The sequence below is a fragment of the Bos taurus genome, chromosome 6 (assembly GCF_002263795.3).
Source record: "Bos taurus isolate L1 Dominette 01449 registration number 42190680 breed Hereford chromosome 6, ARS-UCD2.0, whole genome shotgun sequence".
Classification (NCBI taxonomy): Eukaryota; Metazoa; Chordata; class Mammalia; order Artiodactyla; family Bovidae; genus Bos; species Bos taurus.
This window is the reverse complement of record NC_037333.1, coordinates 59,378,397-59,398,297: the sequence shown is the minus strand read 5'-3', so window position 1 is coordinate 59,398,297 and position 19,901 is coordinate 59,378,397. Positions and strand designations below refer to the sequence as shown.

General features: G+C 42.5%; 1 protein-coding gene across 19 annotated transcripts in view; it reads left to right on the top strand.

Annotated features, from left to right (window-relative positions):
- The window catches only part of RBM47 (RNA binding motif protein 47), a 276,361-nt gene extending 265,218 nt beyond the window's left edge, over positions 1-11,143 (top strand). For 16 of the 19 annotated variants that reach the window (XM_024993385.2, XM_005207883.5, XM_059887618.1 and 13 more), the window contains 3 exons: positions 22-228; positions 3,219-3,418; positions 8,343-11,130. In XM_024993385.2, coding sequence (XP_024849153.1) covers positions 22-228; positions 3,219-3,418; positions 8,343-8,582 — 647 coding nt within the window. In that variant the 3' untranslated portion in view covers positions 8,583-11,130. Of the gene's footprint in view, positions 1-21; positions 229-3,218; positions 3,419-8,342 lie in introns of all 19 variants that reach the window. The other 3 variants (NM_001206034.1, XM_059887633.1, XM_059887634.1) reach the window with 3 other exon arrangements.
- The last annotated feature ends 8,758 nt before the right edge of the window (positions 11,144-19,901 follow it).

Sequence of the window (19,901 nt, the reverse complement as noted above, 5' to 3'; positions counted from 1 at the left end):
TTTTTGTGTTGTTATTATAAGCAGGCAGCATAAGAGGCCGGGGTCGAGGTGCAGCTGGCAACAGAGCCCCGGGCCCCAGGGGTTCCTACCTTGGGGGATATTCTGCTGGCCGTGGTATATATAGCCGATATCATGAAGGAAAAGGAAAACAGCAAGAAAAAGGATATGAACTTGTACCGAATTTGGAAATCTCTGCCGTCAATCCAGTTGCCATTAAGCCTGGTACAGGTCAGTATAAACCAGAGTGAGAATGCATTTATTCAGCCTGAACCCCAACTCTCTCTCTTTGAAGTGACTTCCTCGGCACTTTCATCTGTACATGGGTTCCTCTTCTCAAAGGCAGGCGGAGATTAGGCAAGGATTGTGGCCTCCTGGGCCTTCTTATCTAGAACTTGGGGGATGGTCTAATTTTGACCATGTTCAAGTCAAACTTTCTTATAGTGGGTTTCCCAAATGGCTGTCACCAGTTGTTAGACTTTTTCTCAATTAGGTAGGTTCTCAATTAGGGAGGTTGGGGCGAGGGGTGCGGGGGTAGAAAAATGTGAGGCTCTTCTATATCTTCTACCAGCTAACAGCTTTCTGTTCCTTACTCAAGCCTATTTTGACCCCAGTCATCAGAAGCCAGAAGGTGCAACTCTTTGCCAGTTGTGAGAGTTGTTGGGAAATTCCCCTTCAGGAGCAAATAACGCTGCTGTGCCTTGTCGTGGTCTTAACCAACCAGAACACCTGGGAGTAAGGCAGCAGAGAAACTTTCTGCAGCTAATTCCCAGCTCTCATTTCCGCCTCTTGCTGGATCAGTAGCTTGAGGGTAGGGGCACTCAAGTAGTTGAAGCCAAGGACCTTGAACTTTGCTTCCACCCTCCAGGCCCCACAAACCAGTTTTCCAACATTGTTAATGCTCGTCAGTCATCTGAGACAGGTCTTCTTTCTAATCCTAAGCTGCAGGGAGCTTTATTGAACTGCACAGTGTGAGCACGGCACAAACTCCTTATGTGCGCACACCACACAAGCACCCAAACACATGGGAAATTCCATCATGATACTCCTCCAGACCTTCTCCCAGTCTCATGGAGGGTAGGTTGAAGAGCTCTTTGAGAGCATCCGCACTTCGAAGCTCAGCTCCTCTGACTTCGTGTTGGCTGAGGACTGTACTCCTTACCCTGGCTAAAACGGTTTCAAGGGAGCTGTGTATAGGGAGTGTAGGTTGGCATTGGCCACATAGGGGCTTACAAGGCCTTTTCTCAGTAGAGCTTCCTTTTGAAGTAATCCAGTGATTTTTTTTTTTTTTTTAATGCCTGTGAAAAAAATTCTGCCACTTCTGCAGTTAAGTGACTCCTTAGACTGGATTTCCTTGGAAATGTCATTGATGCGTCAAGCAATATAAAACTGATCCTGTTTCTCTCTAATTCCATAAAGCAGAGCCTGGATACAGGAGTTGGCACTTCTACTTGTTGGGAAAGGTATTCCCATTGGCAGTAGTTTAAGATTTAACTACAGAAAAGAAAAGTCGCTCAGTCATGTCCAACTCTTTGAAAACCCATGGACTGTCCATGGAATTCTCCAGGCCAGAATACTGAAGTGAGTAACCTTTCCCTTCTCCAGGGACTCTTCCCAACCCAGGTTTCCTGCATTGCAGGCAAATTCTTTACCAGCTGAGCCACCAGGGAAGCCCAGAGAAAAGAACTCAAAGATCTTTAAGCATGTAATTGTGTTCTGAGGCGTAGGGTAGAAATTCCTGTGGCTGGTAGCCAGAACAATCCAGAGTTGCTTAGTACAACTCAGATGTAGCTCAAACTTATAGCCCTTTCTAGACCCTGTCCCCTTGACCTCTATTTCTGATTCATTCAGAAAATTAGAACTCTGTATTTTAGGAGGAACACCAGGCAATAGTGAAGTATCTAGGCACAAGATCATATAGATAGAAAGGCAGGTAAAAGATCTGGTTTAGATTTTAGATATATTTTATTGAATGACTGTATCATTGTTTAGCCTACAGTCATTTCTCTTTGGGCTTCCCCAGTGGTTCATTGGTAAAGGATCTACCTGCAAAGCAGGAGACGTGGATTTGATCCCTGAGTCGGGAAGATTCCCTGAAGGAGGGCAACCCACTCCAGTATTCTTGCCCGGAGAATCTCATGGACAGAGAAGCTGGGTGGGTTACAGTCCATAGAGTCACAAAAAGTTAGACACAAATGAAGCGACTGAGCACACAGCATGCAAGCATTTCTCTTTAACTTATATCAAATCAGCTTTTATTCGAAGAAATTACCTACAGTTGGAAAATAAAAATAAGTGAAAGTATACTTTGTTGTATGCATTTCAGTATTCTTACCATCCTCAAAACATGCAGCACACACACAAACTCCCCCAAATCAGGGCTATTTTTTTTTTTTTTTTTTGGTCTTTTTACCTCTCCTTATCATACATTGGAGAAGGGCATGGCAACCCACTCCAGTATTCTTGCCTGGAGAATCCCATGGACAGAGGAGCCTGGCGGGCTGTACAGTCCATAGGGTCGCAAAGAGCCAGACATGACTGAAGCAACTTAGCAGCAGCATACATTGACATTCGAAAACTGTGATCTGTCTGATCCTCTGGTTGAAATGAGTCTTTTGAACTTTATTCACAGAAACATGTCTTTGCATTGGCAGGTCGGGGAGGATATACACTGACCTCTGAGTTCTCAGAATGAAACTCTCAATAGCACCTGCTCTTTAAAACGTGGTGAAAGTGAAAAAGGGCAGTGGGGCAGGTACTGAGTAAGATAGGTAATAAGGAACTGGCAGGCTCTTCTCACACTCTTGGGCCTCAACCCTCTGCTCTCACTTCTTATTCTGATCCTGTTTTCTCAAAATTGCAAGGCCCTTTCTTGCTTTGTAGGACCTCAAGAATACGAGTCTAAACGCTATTCTGTTCTAAATTCTGTTAGCAGCAGTAGAAAATGTGGGCAAAACTTAACTGTAGGCTTGCGTACCCTGAGGATCCGTGGGGAGATCCCACCCATTGCCCACATGGTTCCTTTTGAAAGTCCAGCGGGATATAGGGTACCTCCACCTCCCCTCTCTTCCTCTTGGGTAGCACCTGTAGTGAGAGAGCATTCGTTTGCAGGCAGAGCCCCTGGCTGCTAAACTTGTTTTTAAAAGTATTGAGGAAGTGATGGCGCTTCCCTCAGTGCCTGGAAGTGACTGACCTGTGTTTCCCTTTTCCTTCTTTTGCAGTGGCCATCCCTGCCATCGGCGCCCAATATTCCATGTTTCAGGCAGCTCCGGCCCCTAAAATGATTGAAGATGGTAAAATCCACACAATGGAGCACATGATCAGCCCCATCGCTGTGCAGCCCGACCCAGCCAGTGCTGCTGCGGCCGCCGCAGCCGCCGCTGCCGTCATCCCTGCCGTGTCCACGCCACCGCCTTTCCAGGTAGGCTTCTTGCTGCGGTGTTTGTGTGAGGTCTCATGTATCACAGATTCACTTAATACTCTGCAGGAGCACTGACACTGTGCCTGGCTTTCTGCTAGAACTATGGGTCTGAGTGACAGAAATATTTTTGTAAGATAAATCATGACAGGACAGGAAAATGTTAGATAAGAATTGTACTATCCTCAAGTTGCCAGTGTATTAAAGATAGGAAGCAATATGCAAAAATGACATATGGAATTTCTCACAGTGTTGTTATACATCCTATTTTTTTTTTAATGACATAGGATAATTTTTAACTCATGTACTTATTGTTACAGAGGTGACACACGGAGTCCCAGGGTTCATGCCAGATTGTAGTTTTGCATTCCAGATTATAGTTCAGTAAAGGTTTTTTAAAGTTCTGCCCCTCTTCTTCCCCTCCATCCCTCTCTATGAGTATATCCATAGGTATATACATATGCATATATATATGTGAGTGCCTGTAGAGAGACAGAAATGTCTGTAAAGATTTACGAAACTTTACAAAACTCTCCCAACCATATCCAGCTATTCCCATTTCTCCTCCCAATCCAGTTTTACCATTCCATCCTCCTTCCCCACCTTTACTCATAGTGTTCTCATCTATCTGGTTTTTTTCTCTAGAACCTTTTCCATCTACCTCACCTTGGAAACCATCTGTCCTGTATATCTCCATATTGGCTGCTTGACTACCAGTCAAGTTCTATGTTCTGTCTCCCCAATTAAAGTATTTCCAGACCAAGAGCCACATCTTATATATATTTCTTTGTTTCTGCAATATGTAGCACACAGGGAATATCTATACCATATATCATTTTCCTAGACAGAAAAATAATCTTGTTGAAGCTATCCTTTGTGAAGCAGTGAATATCAAACACCTCATCAATCCATAAGCATAAAAACTCAGGCCAGGGATGTCTTGTATCTAACTGGATAAGAATTATCGAGGAGACATGTTTATAAAACAGAGATTCTTAGATTTAAACCCCAGAAGACTCCAGTTCAGCAGAACTGGGCTGGGGTTCTAGAATCCATATTTTGTCCCACCTCCTCAGTAATGCTGAAACAGCTAGGCCTGTGAACCCCAGCAGTAGTCTTGGGTTGGAAATGACTCACAAGGTAGTTATTACTGTGTCCTGACTATAAATACATACAGTAACCTACAAGCATTACCTAGTGGAATTCTGCTAATTCTAATTCCTCTTTACTAGGAAACTTGTGAACTTTGGTCTTCGCTGAGTGGTCACAGCTGTGGCTGGGCCCAAATTTCAGGCTTCATGATTACATTCTGGATTGCAGGCTGTTTCTGTCTTATATCAGTCTGTACGGATGCTGGCGTCGGGGTCTTGTGGCTTGGGATTTGTTCAGTGTGCTGTCATCATCAGTAGAGTCCTATGGCAGTTGTTCCCTCCTCCAGTATATTCTGCAGAATGCCTGGAGCCACTTCCTCTGTAATGTGGGAATGGCTTCTTTGAGTATGTGGCCCCGCTGCTGTCCCTCAAAGCTGAGTACTGTCTGTCCTGCCTTGAGTTCTTTGACCTGGGTTCTCTGGTACGTTCCGTCCTCCACCTCCTCTGTGTTCTCTGCCAAACTGCAGCAGAGGAAGGAGCATTTTAAGCTCCACGGATTGGTAAAAAGAACACTGTTCAGAGTGAAACCACACATCAGTTCCCAGTGACCTTCCTGGGGAACACCTTCGATCTTCCTCCTCTGTTTTGCAGGAGCTCAGAGATGTTCCTTTGTAGCCATTTAAATCCAAAATTTCATATAGCCTTTGCAGGCAATTAGAAAAAGAAGCTTGCATGTGTAGACAGTCCTTTTTTCACGTTTATTTCTCAAAATGTCTCAATCTTCACAGCAAGTCAGTGGTATAGGTAGAGCAAGAACCATCCTTTTTTGAGAGGAGGGGAAATTGAGGCCTTTTTCTCTCCTCCTCCCCAGCTCCCCACACTCAACTCAACCTCATCACACTGCCCTGAGCTCAGGTGTTGGGCTGCACTGTTGTACATGGAGTGGTTTCTCTCTGATGTCACCTTCCTGGTGATCCTTTCCTTTGTGCATTTGTCACTAAAGAGATGTCCACAGATTTGGAGAAGATAGCTTGTGTCCTGCTATGAACCACAGTCTTCCCAGTTCCAAAGTTTCTCTCCTTGGTTGTAAAGTGTTACTAACGTTCATTGTGGCTGCATTGTAGCAGGCAGGATAATGCAAGGCTAAATGCACAGGTGCCAGACTCACACATCCCATTGTTTAAAAGCTGTGTCACCTTGTGCAAGTCATTTAAAACATCTAAGCTTCTCCGTATAATCAATCCACCAGCTTCATTGGTGGTTGTGATGATGTTTCAATAGTGTCACTTAATAAGGCACTTAGAATAGTGCCTGCTGCTGCTGCTGCTAAGTCGCTTCCGTTGTGTCCAACTCTGTGCGACCCCAGAGACGGCAGCCCACCAGGCTCCCGCGTCCCTGGGATTCTCCAGGCAAGAACACTGGAGTGGGTTGCCATTTCCTTCTCAAATGCGTGAAAGTGAAAAGTGAAAGTGAAGTTGCTCAGTCGTGTCCGACTCCTAGCGACCCCATGGACTGCAGCCTACCAGGCCCCTCTGTCCATGGGATTTCCCAGGCAAGAGTACTGGAGTGGGGTGCCATTGCCTTCTCCATAATAGTGCCTAGCAGACTGTAATCTCTGTTATTGTTATCATTTGGATATTATTTGGATTACAGTTGAAAAAAATGACTCTTCAATTCTGAAGTTCTTTGAACATAATTTTGTGACTCTAATTTGGAGATTTTTGTAAAGGAATGATAAGTAATTCCTTTATAAAACCCAGGAAGAAATAATTTCTTTAAATCTACTTCTCCCTTTTGCATATCCTGAACTATTTGTACCATAGGGCATTCTATGAAACATAAGGTACACAAGATGTTTTGTTAAATAAATGTATGTTTTGTTTTACCAAAAATCTCCTTTTCCCTTAAGCAGTCCACAGAATGAACTCCGTAGCAAACATTTTGGAAAATACTGAACCACAGTCTTCCTTGTCTACTTGTTCTGAAAATGTAGTATATTTCACTCTCAAGTGGAGGGAAGGAACCATCTGGACTTTCAGAGCCAGCGTGGCATCTACAGTAAGGCAGCTTCAGATAGCGCCTCTTTCCCCACTTCCTCCTCATGTGGAAATCCCACCTTATCCAAGTGAAAGTGAAAGTGTTAGCTGCTCAGTCCTGTCCAACTCTTTGTGACCCCACAGACTATAGCCCACAAGGCTCCTCTATCCACAGAATTCTCCAGGCAAGAACTCTGGGTTGGGTAGCCATTCTGTTCTCCAAGGGATCTGACTGACCCAGGGATTGAACCCAGGTCTCTGGCATTGCAGGCAGATTCTTTACCATCTGGGCCACCAGGGAAGCCCCACTTATCCTTCAAAACCCAGCTCAAAATTTTCCACTTCAGAGACACTTCCTCTTGCTCCTCAAGTTAGTTGACTTCTTCTCTAAGCTTCCACAGCAACTGTATATTTAGTGGTATCATATCTTAGGTTGGCGATGGCTGAAGCAAATGCATTTGTTGAAGATCCTGTATGATCACAGTCTTTTTAGGTCACAGCTTAAGATGCTGGCCCTTGGGAGAGCTGTGTACTTTGTTCCATAAAGTCATATACTGTGCTTCTCTCCATTCTTGATACACCATGTTCCTTCAGTTAGGTATGAGTTGAGGCAGCTGGCATGTATTTTAGGGAAAATACTTATTCATAATTACAGTGAGATCAACTGAGTAAAGGGTAGACCTCAACTCCCATCTCTAGCTCGCTCTGGTACATAGGCTGATTGAGTAGAATGGTGGGCAGAAGATTCCAGAGTATTTGAACTTTCCCTAAACACTCCAGTTCTGTCATGGTCACCAGTTGAATTTGAATGTACCTTGAGGATGCAACTCCACTTCAATGGCTCCTATCTCAGTCCCTTACGATTATTGCTTGTCTATCCATCTGCCCTGAGAATGGAAACTTTTGTTTCTCTGTCATTCCCTCACCCCTGGGAGTTGAATGAATGAATGGGGTTGTTGAATGAATGGATAGGTTGTTGTTGTTCTGTCGCTCAATAATGTCCAACTCTTTGTAACCCCATGGGCTGCAGCACACCAGGCTTCCCTATCCTTTACCATCTCCCTGAATTTGCTAAAACTCATATCCATTGAGTCAATGATGCCATCCAACTATCTCATCCTCTGTTGCCCCGTCTCCTCCTGCCCTCAATCTTTCCCAGCATCAGGGTCTTTTCCAGTGAGTTGGCTCTTCACATCAGGGAGGCCATAAGTGTTGGAGCTTCCACTTCAGCATCAGTCCTTCCAGTGACTATTCAAGGCTGATTTCCTTTAGGATTGGCTGGTTTGATCTTGTTATCCAAGGAACTCTAAAGAGTTTTCTCCAGCACCACAGTTTGAAAGCATCAATTCTTCGATGCTCAGCCTTCTTTATAGTCTAGCACTCACATCCATACATGACTACTGGAAAAACCAAAGCTGTGACTATACAGACCTTTGTTGGCCAAGTGATGTCTCTACTTTTTAATATGCTGTCTAGGTTTGCCATAGCTTTTCTTCCAAGGAACAAGCGTCTTTTAACTTCTTGGCTGCAGTCACCATCTGCAGTGATTTTGGAGCCCAAGAAAATAAAGTCTCTCACTGTTTGCATTGTTTCTCCACCTATTTGCCATGAAGTGATAGGACCAGATGCCATGATCTTAGTTTTCTGAATGTTGAGTTTTAAGCCAGTTTTTTCACTCCTGTTTTACCTTCATCAAGAGACTCTTCAGTTCCTCTTTGCTTTCTGCCATTAAGGTGGTGTCTCCGCCTATCTGGTTAGATACCTACAGGTGATCAATAAGGATGCTCTCTCTCCCCTCAGGGTCGCCCAATAACTCCAGTGTACACGGTGGCTCCAAATGTTCAGAGAATTCCCACTGCCGGGATCTACGGAGCCAGTTATGTGCCATTTGCTGCTCCAGCCACAGCCACGATCGCCACACTACAGAAGAATGCAGCGGCCGCCGCTGCCATGTACGGCGGATACGCAGGCTACATACCTCAGGCCTTCCCCGCCGCTGCTATCCAGGTGCCCATCCACGACGTGTACCAGACCTACTGAGACCCGCCGCCGCCACTGAAGGAACACTTTACTATTTATGAAGAAAGACCGTGTTCGGTTAGCACACACGAAACCTGAACGCAAAGAATGTTATCAAATACCATACTGGAATATTTTATATTACATGAAGTTTTCACTAGTTTTTTAAGACTGTTTTCAATTTAGCAGACCTGTGTTCATACATTTCTAAGAGACTTGCAATGGTTTGTGCCTTAAACACCATCTCTTAAAAATTTGTATGTGGTAGTACATTTGTATAGAGGTTTTTGTTTTTGTATTTTTAAGGATATATTTTCAGTTATGAAGGTTATTTTCTTAACTTCTGCACTCCAGAGATTTCTATTTTGTAGTACCTTCAATAATATATCAAGTATATATTAAAAAAGCACACTTGAGCAGCTAGGGAACTATTTTGAAAAATATATTCAATATTTAAAGATACAAACAATAGTGCTTTAAAAATACTACAGAAAACATTATTTTAAAAGTTATACTGGAAAGTGCAATTATAAAATGAGTGAAACCTCTATTCTGCTGGAATTAAGGGTTGACGGGTGTTAACCACGTGTTATTCATGATGGTTCTGTTCTTTAAACGCTCGACCTCTCCTTAAGGCCAATGTTGAAAAGACTTGTCACACTTCTGAGTCCAAACACTGGAAGGCGCTGTCACCTGCTGCCCTCGTCCTGGGCCCCTACTCATTGTCCACGAGCCTTTGCTCTTAGATGTGTCCCCTCCGCCGCCCACCACTACCCTCCACTCACCCTCGCCCGCCCCCAACCTTCCCCAGACCCACCTTCATATTTGGCAAGTCAAGGACAAATTAATTACTCTGACAGAGAACATTGATGGCTTTTATACTTCTTTTTGTTAGGGTTTTTTGTTTTGTATGGGTTTTTGTTTAGGGAGGGTTGTGGTTTGGTTGGGGAGCTATTTTCAATAGCAGAGTATGTGTAAGCACAAGATTTTAATAGTTTGCATAAGGCATCTTTGCATAGCTATTTAATTGTCCAATATGAAACCTTCACTCCTTTCTTAATGCTTTTATTATATTTGTTTTGAAGTCTAAGTTTGTACAGACAGAGAATGTTATTATAGACAAGACCCCAAAGGCTCTTGTTAGCAGACGGTTATGCTTCTAGTTGCCTTATCATGTTTCATGCACAACGTCTGTGGTTGTCAGGGGTGTTGGAAATATGTTTATTGAACAGGGCCTCCCTCCGTTGTTGCTGTGCATGTGGCAAGTGAACTGAATTGGGGCGTGCACAGCCAGGAGGAGGAGGAGAGACCTGTAGGAGTAAAAGATAGTTTGTAAATATCTCCTAATGCTCATTTTTAGTTGTTTTATGTTGCAGAAATTCATGGTATATAGTTGAATGCAAAACAAAACCATTTTATTTCAATGTTATTAAACAGTTTTGTTTTATTAGGAAGTAAATGTATTGTTGCAGTGTTTTGTGCCTGTTTAAAGGCTTTTGTTTAGCAGAGTGAATGTAAAATACAGTAAAATGTTAAGATTGTCATCTACGTTATGAAATACATCAACTTGGAATTTTTTTTTTAAGGTTCTAACAAGGAAGTGAGGTGTGCAATAGATGGCAAGGACATAGTTGTGTTTTTATGTCATATTAGAGATTCCATCAAATGTTTCCACTCACTGAATTTTGCTGATGGCTGAATTCTTATTGTGGATTGATAATAGGATCATGCCCTTAGCAGATGTTTTAGTTCTGTTTTACATTTTAAATTAAGAGATTCCCAGATGCTCTCTTTTCCCTCATCTTAGGGTGGGATGAATTTTTTATATATAAGCAATATTTATTTAACTATTCTATAAGATTATTGAGTGCCTGCAAAGGCCTTTAAACATTCCTAGCCTTCCTTTCCATCATTGTTAAATGACAGAAAGTAATTGTGCAATGTTTTCTGATGATGCACCCAGCGAGCTGCATCCAAACTCAAATCCGTCGTAATGAGTAATCCAACCAAATGCAGTTCGCGTTCAGCCCCCATCCCTTGACTTTGTATGAAAGAAGTGCTCTCTTACTCTCCTTCCAGTGAAGGGTTAATTAGCACAGAGGTTCACTGGATGAGACTGACCCAGGGATCTTACTGTATTTTACATGTGCCTGTAAGTTATTTGCAAAAATGGAAAAAAAAAAAAAAAGGAAAAAAATGGTGTCTTAACATGGCAACTACCAAACTACCTTAAAAATAAATGTTGGTGACATAGCCAGTTAAGTATCAGTGAGCCTCCCACCTACCTATGGTCTGCCTGTTCCTGTTGTTTCAAAACCATTTCACATATATACACTACTGAGGTAAGTTTGTAACTTGAAATGTGAACTTTTTTTTAGGGTTAAGAACAAAGTATAAAAATGTTTAAAAAAAAAAAAAGCTTTCGAGTTCTCTGTTTTCAAACATGCTGGCAGTTTAGTTGTTATCTTTAGTGCTTTGTATTTGAAAAGCTTTTAAGTTTATTTAGATCTTGCTTCATTTACAATACATTCTTAGGATGTATGCAGTAAATAAAACTTTCTTAAAGCAATTTCAGTACCTTATTTTAAATTGTGTTTTCTTTATACACTTTTTTTTTTCCCCTAACAAAATTAGAAAAAAAACCCTATAGCATAGAAGGAATTGACTGTTTCTGGCTGGAGAAAATCATATCTTTGATTTGGAATTATTAATGAAGTTGAGGTACATAGTAAAAATTGTGAATTATCAGTGTTTTCAGCCTTGGGTCCAGGTGGTAGAAAGTTGAGCGTTCAACTACTACTTAGCATCTGGATCAGAGTAGGATGTGGCAAAGCCTGTCACTGTTCTCAGTGCTGAAGTTTGTTTATGATCCCAAGGGTTTTACACTTAGATATATACATGGACTCAGTTGATGTGACATTGAGTTGTTCGATGGTCTCATGAAAGTACTGGTGTGACCTGTATGTTGGTCACCGCACTGGAAACCACAGTCTTCCGTTTCACCTTTTTTGACAGCGTGCAGCAAGATTAGCAAGACACTGCCTTTTTCTCTATACATCATCACTAACTTCAGGTGGGATCCATCAGCAAAGCCAATTAACAATTCAAGGGAAAGTGGTAGCTTGTCAGTGGAATTACCTCTAAAAACTGCCCCACGCAGCTTTGCCATTGATTAAGAATTTTACCTAGTTAGTCTTGAGTAGCCTGGGTTATGGGCCTTCCCAACCCACAGTTCTTGGAATTCTAACTTCCTGCTTCCTCTTAAAAGGATAAAGTCTTTCTTACAGACAGGAAAGGCCAGAGAACTTCCCAAAATGAGAGATCAACGAGATTTGCTGATACCATCTAGTTCTAGGAGATGAGCACAGATGCCCTTTAAGTTGCAGAATCAGAGTTTGATTGCTCTTGTCAGAAAATGAATTAAAAGAATTAATCTTACGGAATATTTCTTCCACCTCTACTAAATGCCCTGCTTTGTTCTAGGTGCTGTGGTGAGTACAGCATGAACAAAACCAACAAAACTTTGTACACATAGAGCTTACCTTAAAGTGGGAGAACACAGACCCAATAAGCTCGTAAACAGTGTGTTGGGTGGGGATAAATGCTGTGATTGTGTGATTCATTAGGCTCTAAGGCTGTTTGGTTTCCATCACCTCGGGACCTCACAAGCACTTAGTGAAGTAGGCAGAACAGATATGTGACTGGCCAGGGTCCCACAGCTCGTAGGAACCAGGGCAGAAATTCAGACTCCAAGTCTCAGCACACTGACCCTGAAAATAGATTTAGTAGTACCAACAGCCTGCTTCACAGCCTACAAAAAGAAAAGCTTTTCTCCAAAAGTAGTTTCTTTTCTGTTGACTTTTAATGTGTTTTCACATGCAGCCTCTTTCCTCAGGATAGGAACTGAAGGTAGAATGGCTGAAATGCCTACGTTCAGCTTGGAAGACATAGCACTAGGTGAGCTGCTAAAATTCTCTGGTAGATGGAAGGAATTCGACTTACGATGCTGTGTCAAGGATTATGGATGGGACTAAAAAACTACTGTAAAGTCAACTATACCCTTCTGATTCTAAACTAGACTAGATCCCCAATTTTTAAATTCCAAAAATATCTGTCAAGACAACATGCATAAGCACTTATTTAGGTGGAAGTAAAAACAACTAGAACACAAAAGTTCTAATTTTTCTTTCCTAATGAAGGATAACCTGTGAACAGTCCCAACGTTGTACTGGGTGCTGTGACATGGCATGCCCCATGCTGAGTGGATTTTGTCAACTATAATTGACCTTACTGGCTTACCAGACCCTGTTTTAAGGGCATTAGGGTACTTGACTATTTTAAAGAGATGTATATAGTATATTACATGTTATCTTTATTATAAAGTGTTCTGGGAAGAGTTGAGTTTAAAAAAAATAATAAAACATGAAATGTGACATTTCGGCATGGCTGTTTTGAAAAAAATCACATTTGACACAACGACCCTAAAGAAAAAAAAAAAGCATCTTCAACTTTAAAAAATAAATTAGTGGTAGGATAACACAGATGTACTCATTTTATCCTTGTCCTGCCACTTCCTTGACACGCTCCTCCTCTCTGACCATTCAAGGGCAAGGGCATGATTAGGCTTAAACACAGAATGAGACTCAGGAGACATGTTTTGCTTCAGTTCCAAGTTCTAGGCTATCAGATTAGACATGGCCTTCCTTCTCCTTCCCCCCATTAGTCTTCCCTGTCTAGGTGCCTGGTGTCCCTCAGTGATCGCCCAAACCCTTGGCAAGCGCTGTGGCCTGGTGAAACAGGCTGGGCTTGCAGTCTGGATGCCTAGGGTGTGAACCCCCAGCTTTGCTATTTACCAGCCGTGTGACCTTGGAAAAGACACCTTGCCTCTCTGAGCACCAGTTTCTTAATTGGTAAAAGAGATGATACCCTCATAAGGTTACTGTGAAAATCAGATAGGTTAATGAATCTTTAAAAAGCCTGGATAAATAAATTTTTAAATAAGCTGGGTACATCATAGACAAGAAAGTTACTTCCTTTCTCTTCCTCTTTATAAACTGTAGTGTGAATGCATTCCACTGTCTTAACTGCATTAAGCCTTTCCATTTTACACCTTCCTATGCTTTTGTTCACTTATTTATTCAGTAAACGCTTGTCGAGTGCCAGCTCTCTACCAGAACTGGAAGATGCACTGGAGAGGCGGTTATCAACAAAACCAGCCCCCCTCTGCCCTCCAGAAGCTCCCAGGCATGATAAGACAGTGATGAAAAGGCTATGAAATGGGAGGGGGCACCCACCCTGGCCTGGGCAAGGGGTTAAGAAGACTTTGGAGAGGAAGTGGCATCTAAGCAAAGAACAACAGGATGAGTTGAGGGGGAGGAGGGAGGGCAGATGAGCAGGAAGAAGAGGAAACAGGAAATGCCCAGGCCCAGAAGAAAAAGCGAGTACCTGAACAACGTTAGTGTGGCAGCCTCAAAAGAGAGGAGAAAGGGTGTGGGGACAACCTTTGTCCCCACCAACGCTAAACGTGGTTGATAGGCCCGTGTAAATTCTGGAAGGAAGAGATTTGGCCCGGATAACAAGGAAGTAGGAAGAACCCTAAATCATTCCAATTTAGGACTTTGAGTTTCTTTTAGAAAATGGTGGCACTGCCTTATCTAAACTGAAGGGCTGAAGGATTGTCTAGCGATCAATAGCATGATGCATCTGAGCGCTCCCCCTAGTGGCTAACTGCCTCTCTTCGGCCTTCCTAGCACCAGGTGATGCCCACCAACGCTGATTTTTTCCATGAGATTTTGTAGGGCTAGCCGAGGCTCTCAGAGTTCTCACCCCTTCTTTCTTTAGAGGCAGGTTCCACCCTCTGGGACCTTCCATCCTTCCTGTCTGGAGTCACATGCAGCTGCAAGGATTGGCCAAACTCCCCACTCTCTTGGGAAGCCCTACAGGAATGCAGCCTTCTTGGGAAAGGTGATGGAGGCCCATTGTCCTGCAGATCAATGTGAGGATGGAGAAAAGTCCTAAGTAAAATCTCCTAAAGACACACTGGCTTCCTCAGCAGGGTTATATATCCTTGTGACTCCATTCCACACAATTATACTCACAATCAAAAACACCACCAAACCTTTCATTTGCAAGAAATATGACCTTTTCTAAGCTAATTTTTAGCCACCCTTCTTTCTTGGCTTGTTCTACTTTGTTTGTCAAAAATCTTCATTAATGATTAACCAACCATGAGGCTTAAATAGGCCTTAGTCATTCTGAGGCAGCTGAGACAAGTTGCTGAAGCCCAGTAGTTTCTGAGATGACCTTGCTGGGGGCGCTGGGTCAAGACATTTTGAGCTCATGGTGTCATGACAGCATTGGGCCTTGCCAGTTCCCTCTGCTGGGACTCTTCCTCTCCTTTTTCAGAATTTGTATTCTAAGAAGTGGTGGCACCAGAGAACGGTATTTCTATCAGCTTCACTGGCTTCACACCCACCCCAATTCAAATATGTCCATTTGACATTTTCTTAATCACACAAAATGATATGCAAACTCAGCTTCCCAAAAGGCACCTTCTCTCCTCTTTCCAAATAAGATGCTCTCATAAGAGGAGAAATTCTGGAAGTGTAACTATTTCTAAATGTGCTCTAACATCTATAGAAGGAAGCATTCTGAGCATGAGGTAATAGCAAAAATAACCTATTTTGCATAATTTCCCAACTCCTAAGTACAAATATCTAATTAAACCATTGAGTGCCCAGTCAAGGCCTGCCCTCTGTACTTCTTTTTCTTATTTGTCAATTTCCTTGTGTTTGTGTGCATGCCTGTTCAGTCACTTCAGTTGAGTCCAACTCTTTGTGACCATGTGGAGTAGCCTTCCAGGCTCCGATGTCCATGGAATTCTCCAGGCAAGAATACTGGAGTGGGTTTCCATTTCCTATTCCAGGGGATCTTCCAGACCCAGGGATTGGACCCCCGTTACCTGTGTCCCCTGCATTGTGGGCAGATTCTTTACCCGTGGGGACTTCCCTAGTCGCTCAGATGGTAAAGAAACTGCCTGCAATGCAGGAGACCCAGGTTCAATCCCAGGGTCTGGAAGATCCCCTGGAGAAGGAAATGGCAACCCACTCCAGTATTCTTGCCTGGAGAATCTGATGGACCGAAGAGCTGGCGACTACAGTCCATGAGGTCACAAAGAGTTGGACACAACTGAGTGACTAACACTTTCACCGCTGAGCCACTGGGGAAGCCCTTCCTTGTGTTTGGGAATAATGTTAAAGCTTAGACAGTGATCACTGAGCAGGAGATCAAGTAATGGCTGATAGTAACTTATGATATGTCAAGTAGTTTACATGGATTTTAAAAAACTTTATTAAAAAATAATACAGATGCAGAATTATGCAAATATCATATACAGCATGATGAGTTCTCACAAATTGAGCACATCCATGTAACTAGCATCCAGATGAAAAATATGACCAGCATGCCAGAAGCTTCCCTATGGCCCTTTCCAGTCACACTCCCTCCTCATAGAGAAGTCACCACTTTGACTTCTCACAATATAGATTAGTTTTGCATGGGTTACTTTTCCATACTTGAGATAGCTACTAGTATTACCCCATTTTACAGATAAATACCAAGGATGCAAAGAGAGGTTCGATAACTTCAAGATTGCATGCGTGAGTGCTCAGTTGTTCAGTTGTGTCCAACTCTTTATGATCCCATGGACTGTAGCGCACCAGGCTCCTCTGTCCATGAGTTAATCCTGGCAATAAAACTGGTTACTCCAGTGGGTTGCCATTTCCTACTCCAGGGCATCTTCCCAACCCAGGGACTGAACCCACATCTCCAGCAGCTCCTGCATTGGCAGGCAAGTTCTTTACCACTAAGCAACCTTGAAAGCCCAACCCCACAAGACCTCATAGCTGGTAACTAAAAGAGTTGGAATTTGAACATGGATTGTCTAACTCTGACCTGGGGATGGGGTGGGGAAGTATAATTATAATTTACTCATTTTGTGAGGACCTAAAGTCATTGGTTTCTTTTAGAAGTTATACTGGTCTCCTCACAGTCACTTGACCATGAAGGTCATTGGAAAAAAGAGATGAAAAATCAGCCCATATGGCAGAACATGGAGTACAAAACCTGGAGTTTCCAGGCCCTGAAGGATTACCTTCCCAAGTCCATTTTCCCCTGGGGGCTTCCAAATCTCTTGCCCATGGACATTCCCATTATCAAACTTCCCTCTCAGTAAGGGAAGTAATGAACTAATTCACACTGAGGTGAATAATGCATTTTCACCAAGGACAGATCCCTTGTTCAATAAACTGAAGAACAAAGTTCTAATTTTGGAATGTAAGTAAGGCCTTATCCAGTTAAATAAAGATATTAACTTCAAGGGTTAAGAGGTTCTCCGCCCTCTCATGACATGGTGGCAGGCATGTCACCACGAAAGCAGCCCAATCTAGGGAGCTTGGGCTACGAATTCTGAGTTGCTAGGGGCCAAAGGTGCCAAAGAACGTTCAACTACTGGACGATTGCACGCATTTCACATACTAGTAAGATAATGCTCAAAATCCTTCAAGCTAGACTTCAGCAGTATGCCATCTGAAAACTTCCAGGTATACAAGCTGGGTTTAGAAAAGGCAGAGGAACCAGAGGTCAAACTGTCAACATTTGTTGGATTATAGAGAAATCAAGGGAATTCCAGAAAATGTCTACTTCTTCTTCACTGACTACTCAAAAGACTTTGACTATGTTGCTGCTGCTAAGTCGATTCAGTCGTGTCCGACTCTGTGCGACCCCAGAGACAGCAGCCCACCAGGCTCCATTGTCCCTGGGATTCTCCAGGCAAGAACACCGGAGTGGGTTGCCATTTCCTTCTCCAATGCATGAGAGTGGAGAGTGAAAAGTGAAAGTGAAGTCGCTCAGTCGTGTCCGACTCTTAGTGACCCCATGGACTGCAGCCTCCCAGGCTCCTCCATCCATGGGATTTTCCAGGCAAGAGTACTGGAGTAGGGTGCCATTGCCTTCTCCATTTGACTGTGTGGGTCACAACAAATATGGAAAATTCTTAAAAGGATGGAAATACCAAACCATCTTACCTGTCTCCTGAGAAACCTACATGTGGTTTAAGAAGGAACACTTAGAACCTTACATGGAAGAATGGACTGATTCAAAATTGGGAAATGAGTAAGACAAGGCTATATATTGTCACCCTGTTTATTTAACTTATATGCAGAGTACATATAAGTACTGATACCACTCTAATGGCAGAAAATGAAGAGGAACTAAAGAGCCTCTTGAGGGTAAAAGAGGAGATTGAAAAAACTGGCTTAAAACTCAACATTCAAAAAAACTAAGATGGCATTCAGTCCCATCACTTCATGGCAAGTAGATGGGGAAAAGTAGAAGTGGCAGATTTTATATTCTTAGGCTCCAATCACTCTAGACAGTGACTGCAGCCACAAAATTAAAAGACACTTGCTCCTTGGAAGAAAATCTATGACAAACCTAGACAGCATATTAAAAAGCAAAGACATCACTTTGCCAACAAAGATCTGAATAGTCAACGCTATGATTTTTCCAGTAATGATGTATGGATATGAGAGTTGAATCATAAAGAAGGCAGAGCACCAAAGAACTGGGGTGTTGAAGAAGACTCCTGAGAGTCCCTTGGTAAGCAAGGAGATCAAAGCAGTTAATCCAAAAGGAAATCAACCCTGAATATTCATTGAAAGGACTGATGCTGAAGCTGAAGCTCCAATACTTTGGTCACCTGATGCAAAGAGCTGACTCATTGGAAAAGATCCTGATTCTGGGAAAGATTGAGGGCAGGAGGAAAAGAGGGTGACAGAGGATGAGATGGTTGGATGGCATCACTGACTCAATGGACGTGAGTTTGAGCAAACTCTGGAAGACTGAAGGACAGGGAAGCCTGGCATGCTACAGTTCACGGGATCGCAAAGAGTGGGACATGACTTAGTGACTGAACAACAACAGGGACCAAATAATTAGACTCCTGGAGAATTCACTGAACAAGGCTAAGAGCAGTGTCCTAGGTATGAGAGGAACTGAATAAAATTCTAGAAAGTCACTCTAGTTAAGGAACTTCCTTTACCCTAAAACACTCCTCATAATTGTAGCTTATTTTTGAATAGCATTCACTGTCCACAGAAGACTTTCTTCAGCCACATGTCACCTAAACCTCATGAGAATCTGTAAGATAGTTACAGATGACATTCTTCTTTCTCTCCTCCCCCTCATTCAACCATTTGTTTATTAAGAAATGTTTTTGAGCATCTACTGTGCCAGACTTTATGGTGGAACCTAAAAGCACAATGGTGAGCATTATCTCCATTTTATCAAGGAAGAAATTGAGGCTTAAAGAGGATAAATGACTTGCCCAAGATCATATCAATACTCTAAATTAAATAACGTGGTACAAGTGTTTACCCTGCACCAAAGACTTTAAATGCAGTGTCTCATTAAATCCTTACAACAACTTTATGAGGCAGTTATTTTACCTCCCATTTTACAAATGAAGTAACTAAAGGTCAGAAAGTTTACATGACTGCCTGAGGTCTCACGGCTGGTGTGGGTAAAAGAGCCAGCATTTGGATCCTTGTTGGTCTGACTCCAGAAATGAGAGCTTAAGTATTACCTTGTAGACTCAACTGCTGATGATGTCACTGGCCCATCTGGGCCCTAAATAGAACTCATGAGAGTTTTGACTCCGTTGTGAACAATAGGATAAGAGCTCTTTGGTTCTGTGGGAGGCCGTACAATGACTTAGTTGGCTCAATGTAAGTCCTGCCTCTTAGGTTAAACAGACATTTCTGTGCATCTCTTACAGAACAGCCTTTTCACTCATATGTTATAAATATCCATTCAAACAGAACTAGAAATAAAGTCCTTGAAATCCAAAGTTTTAAAAAAACATGCCACAAATTAATAAGAACATACTGTATAGCACAGGGGAACACTCTACTCCATACTCTATAATGGCTTATATGAGAAAAGAATGGGATATAGCCCCTCTAAAAAAGAGGGGATGTATATGTATACATGTATATATGTATATGTATAACTGATTCACTCTGCTATACACATCAAACTAACACAATATTGTAAATCAACTATACTCCAATAAATTTTTTTAAAAAAAGAATAGAAAACATGCCACAATAGCTTAATGCCCTAATTTAAACACTATCCTGAATAGAGCTGGATAAGCCAAATGAAGTCACTCAGTCGTGTCCAACTCTTTACAACCCCATGGACTATAGCCTACCAGGCTCCTCCCTCCATGGGATTCTCCAGGCAAGAGTACTGGAGTGGGTTGCCATTTCCTTCTCCAGG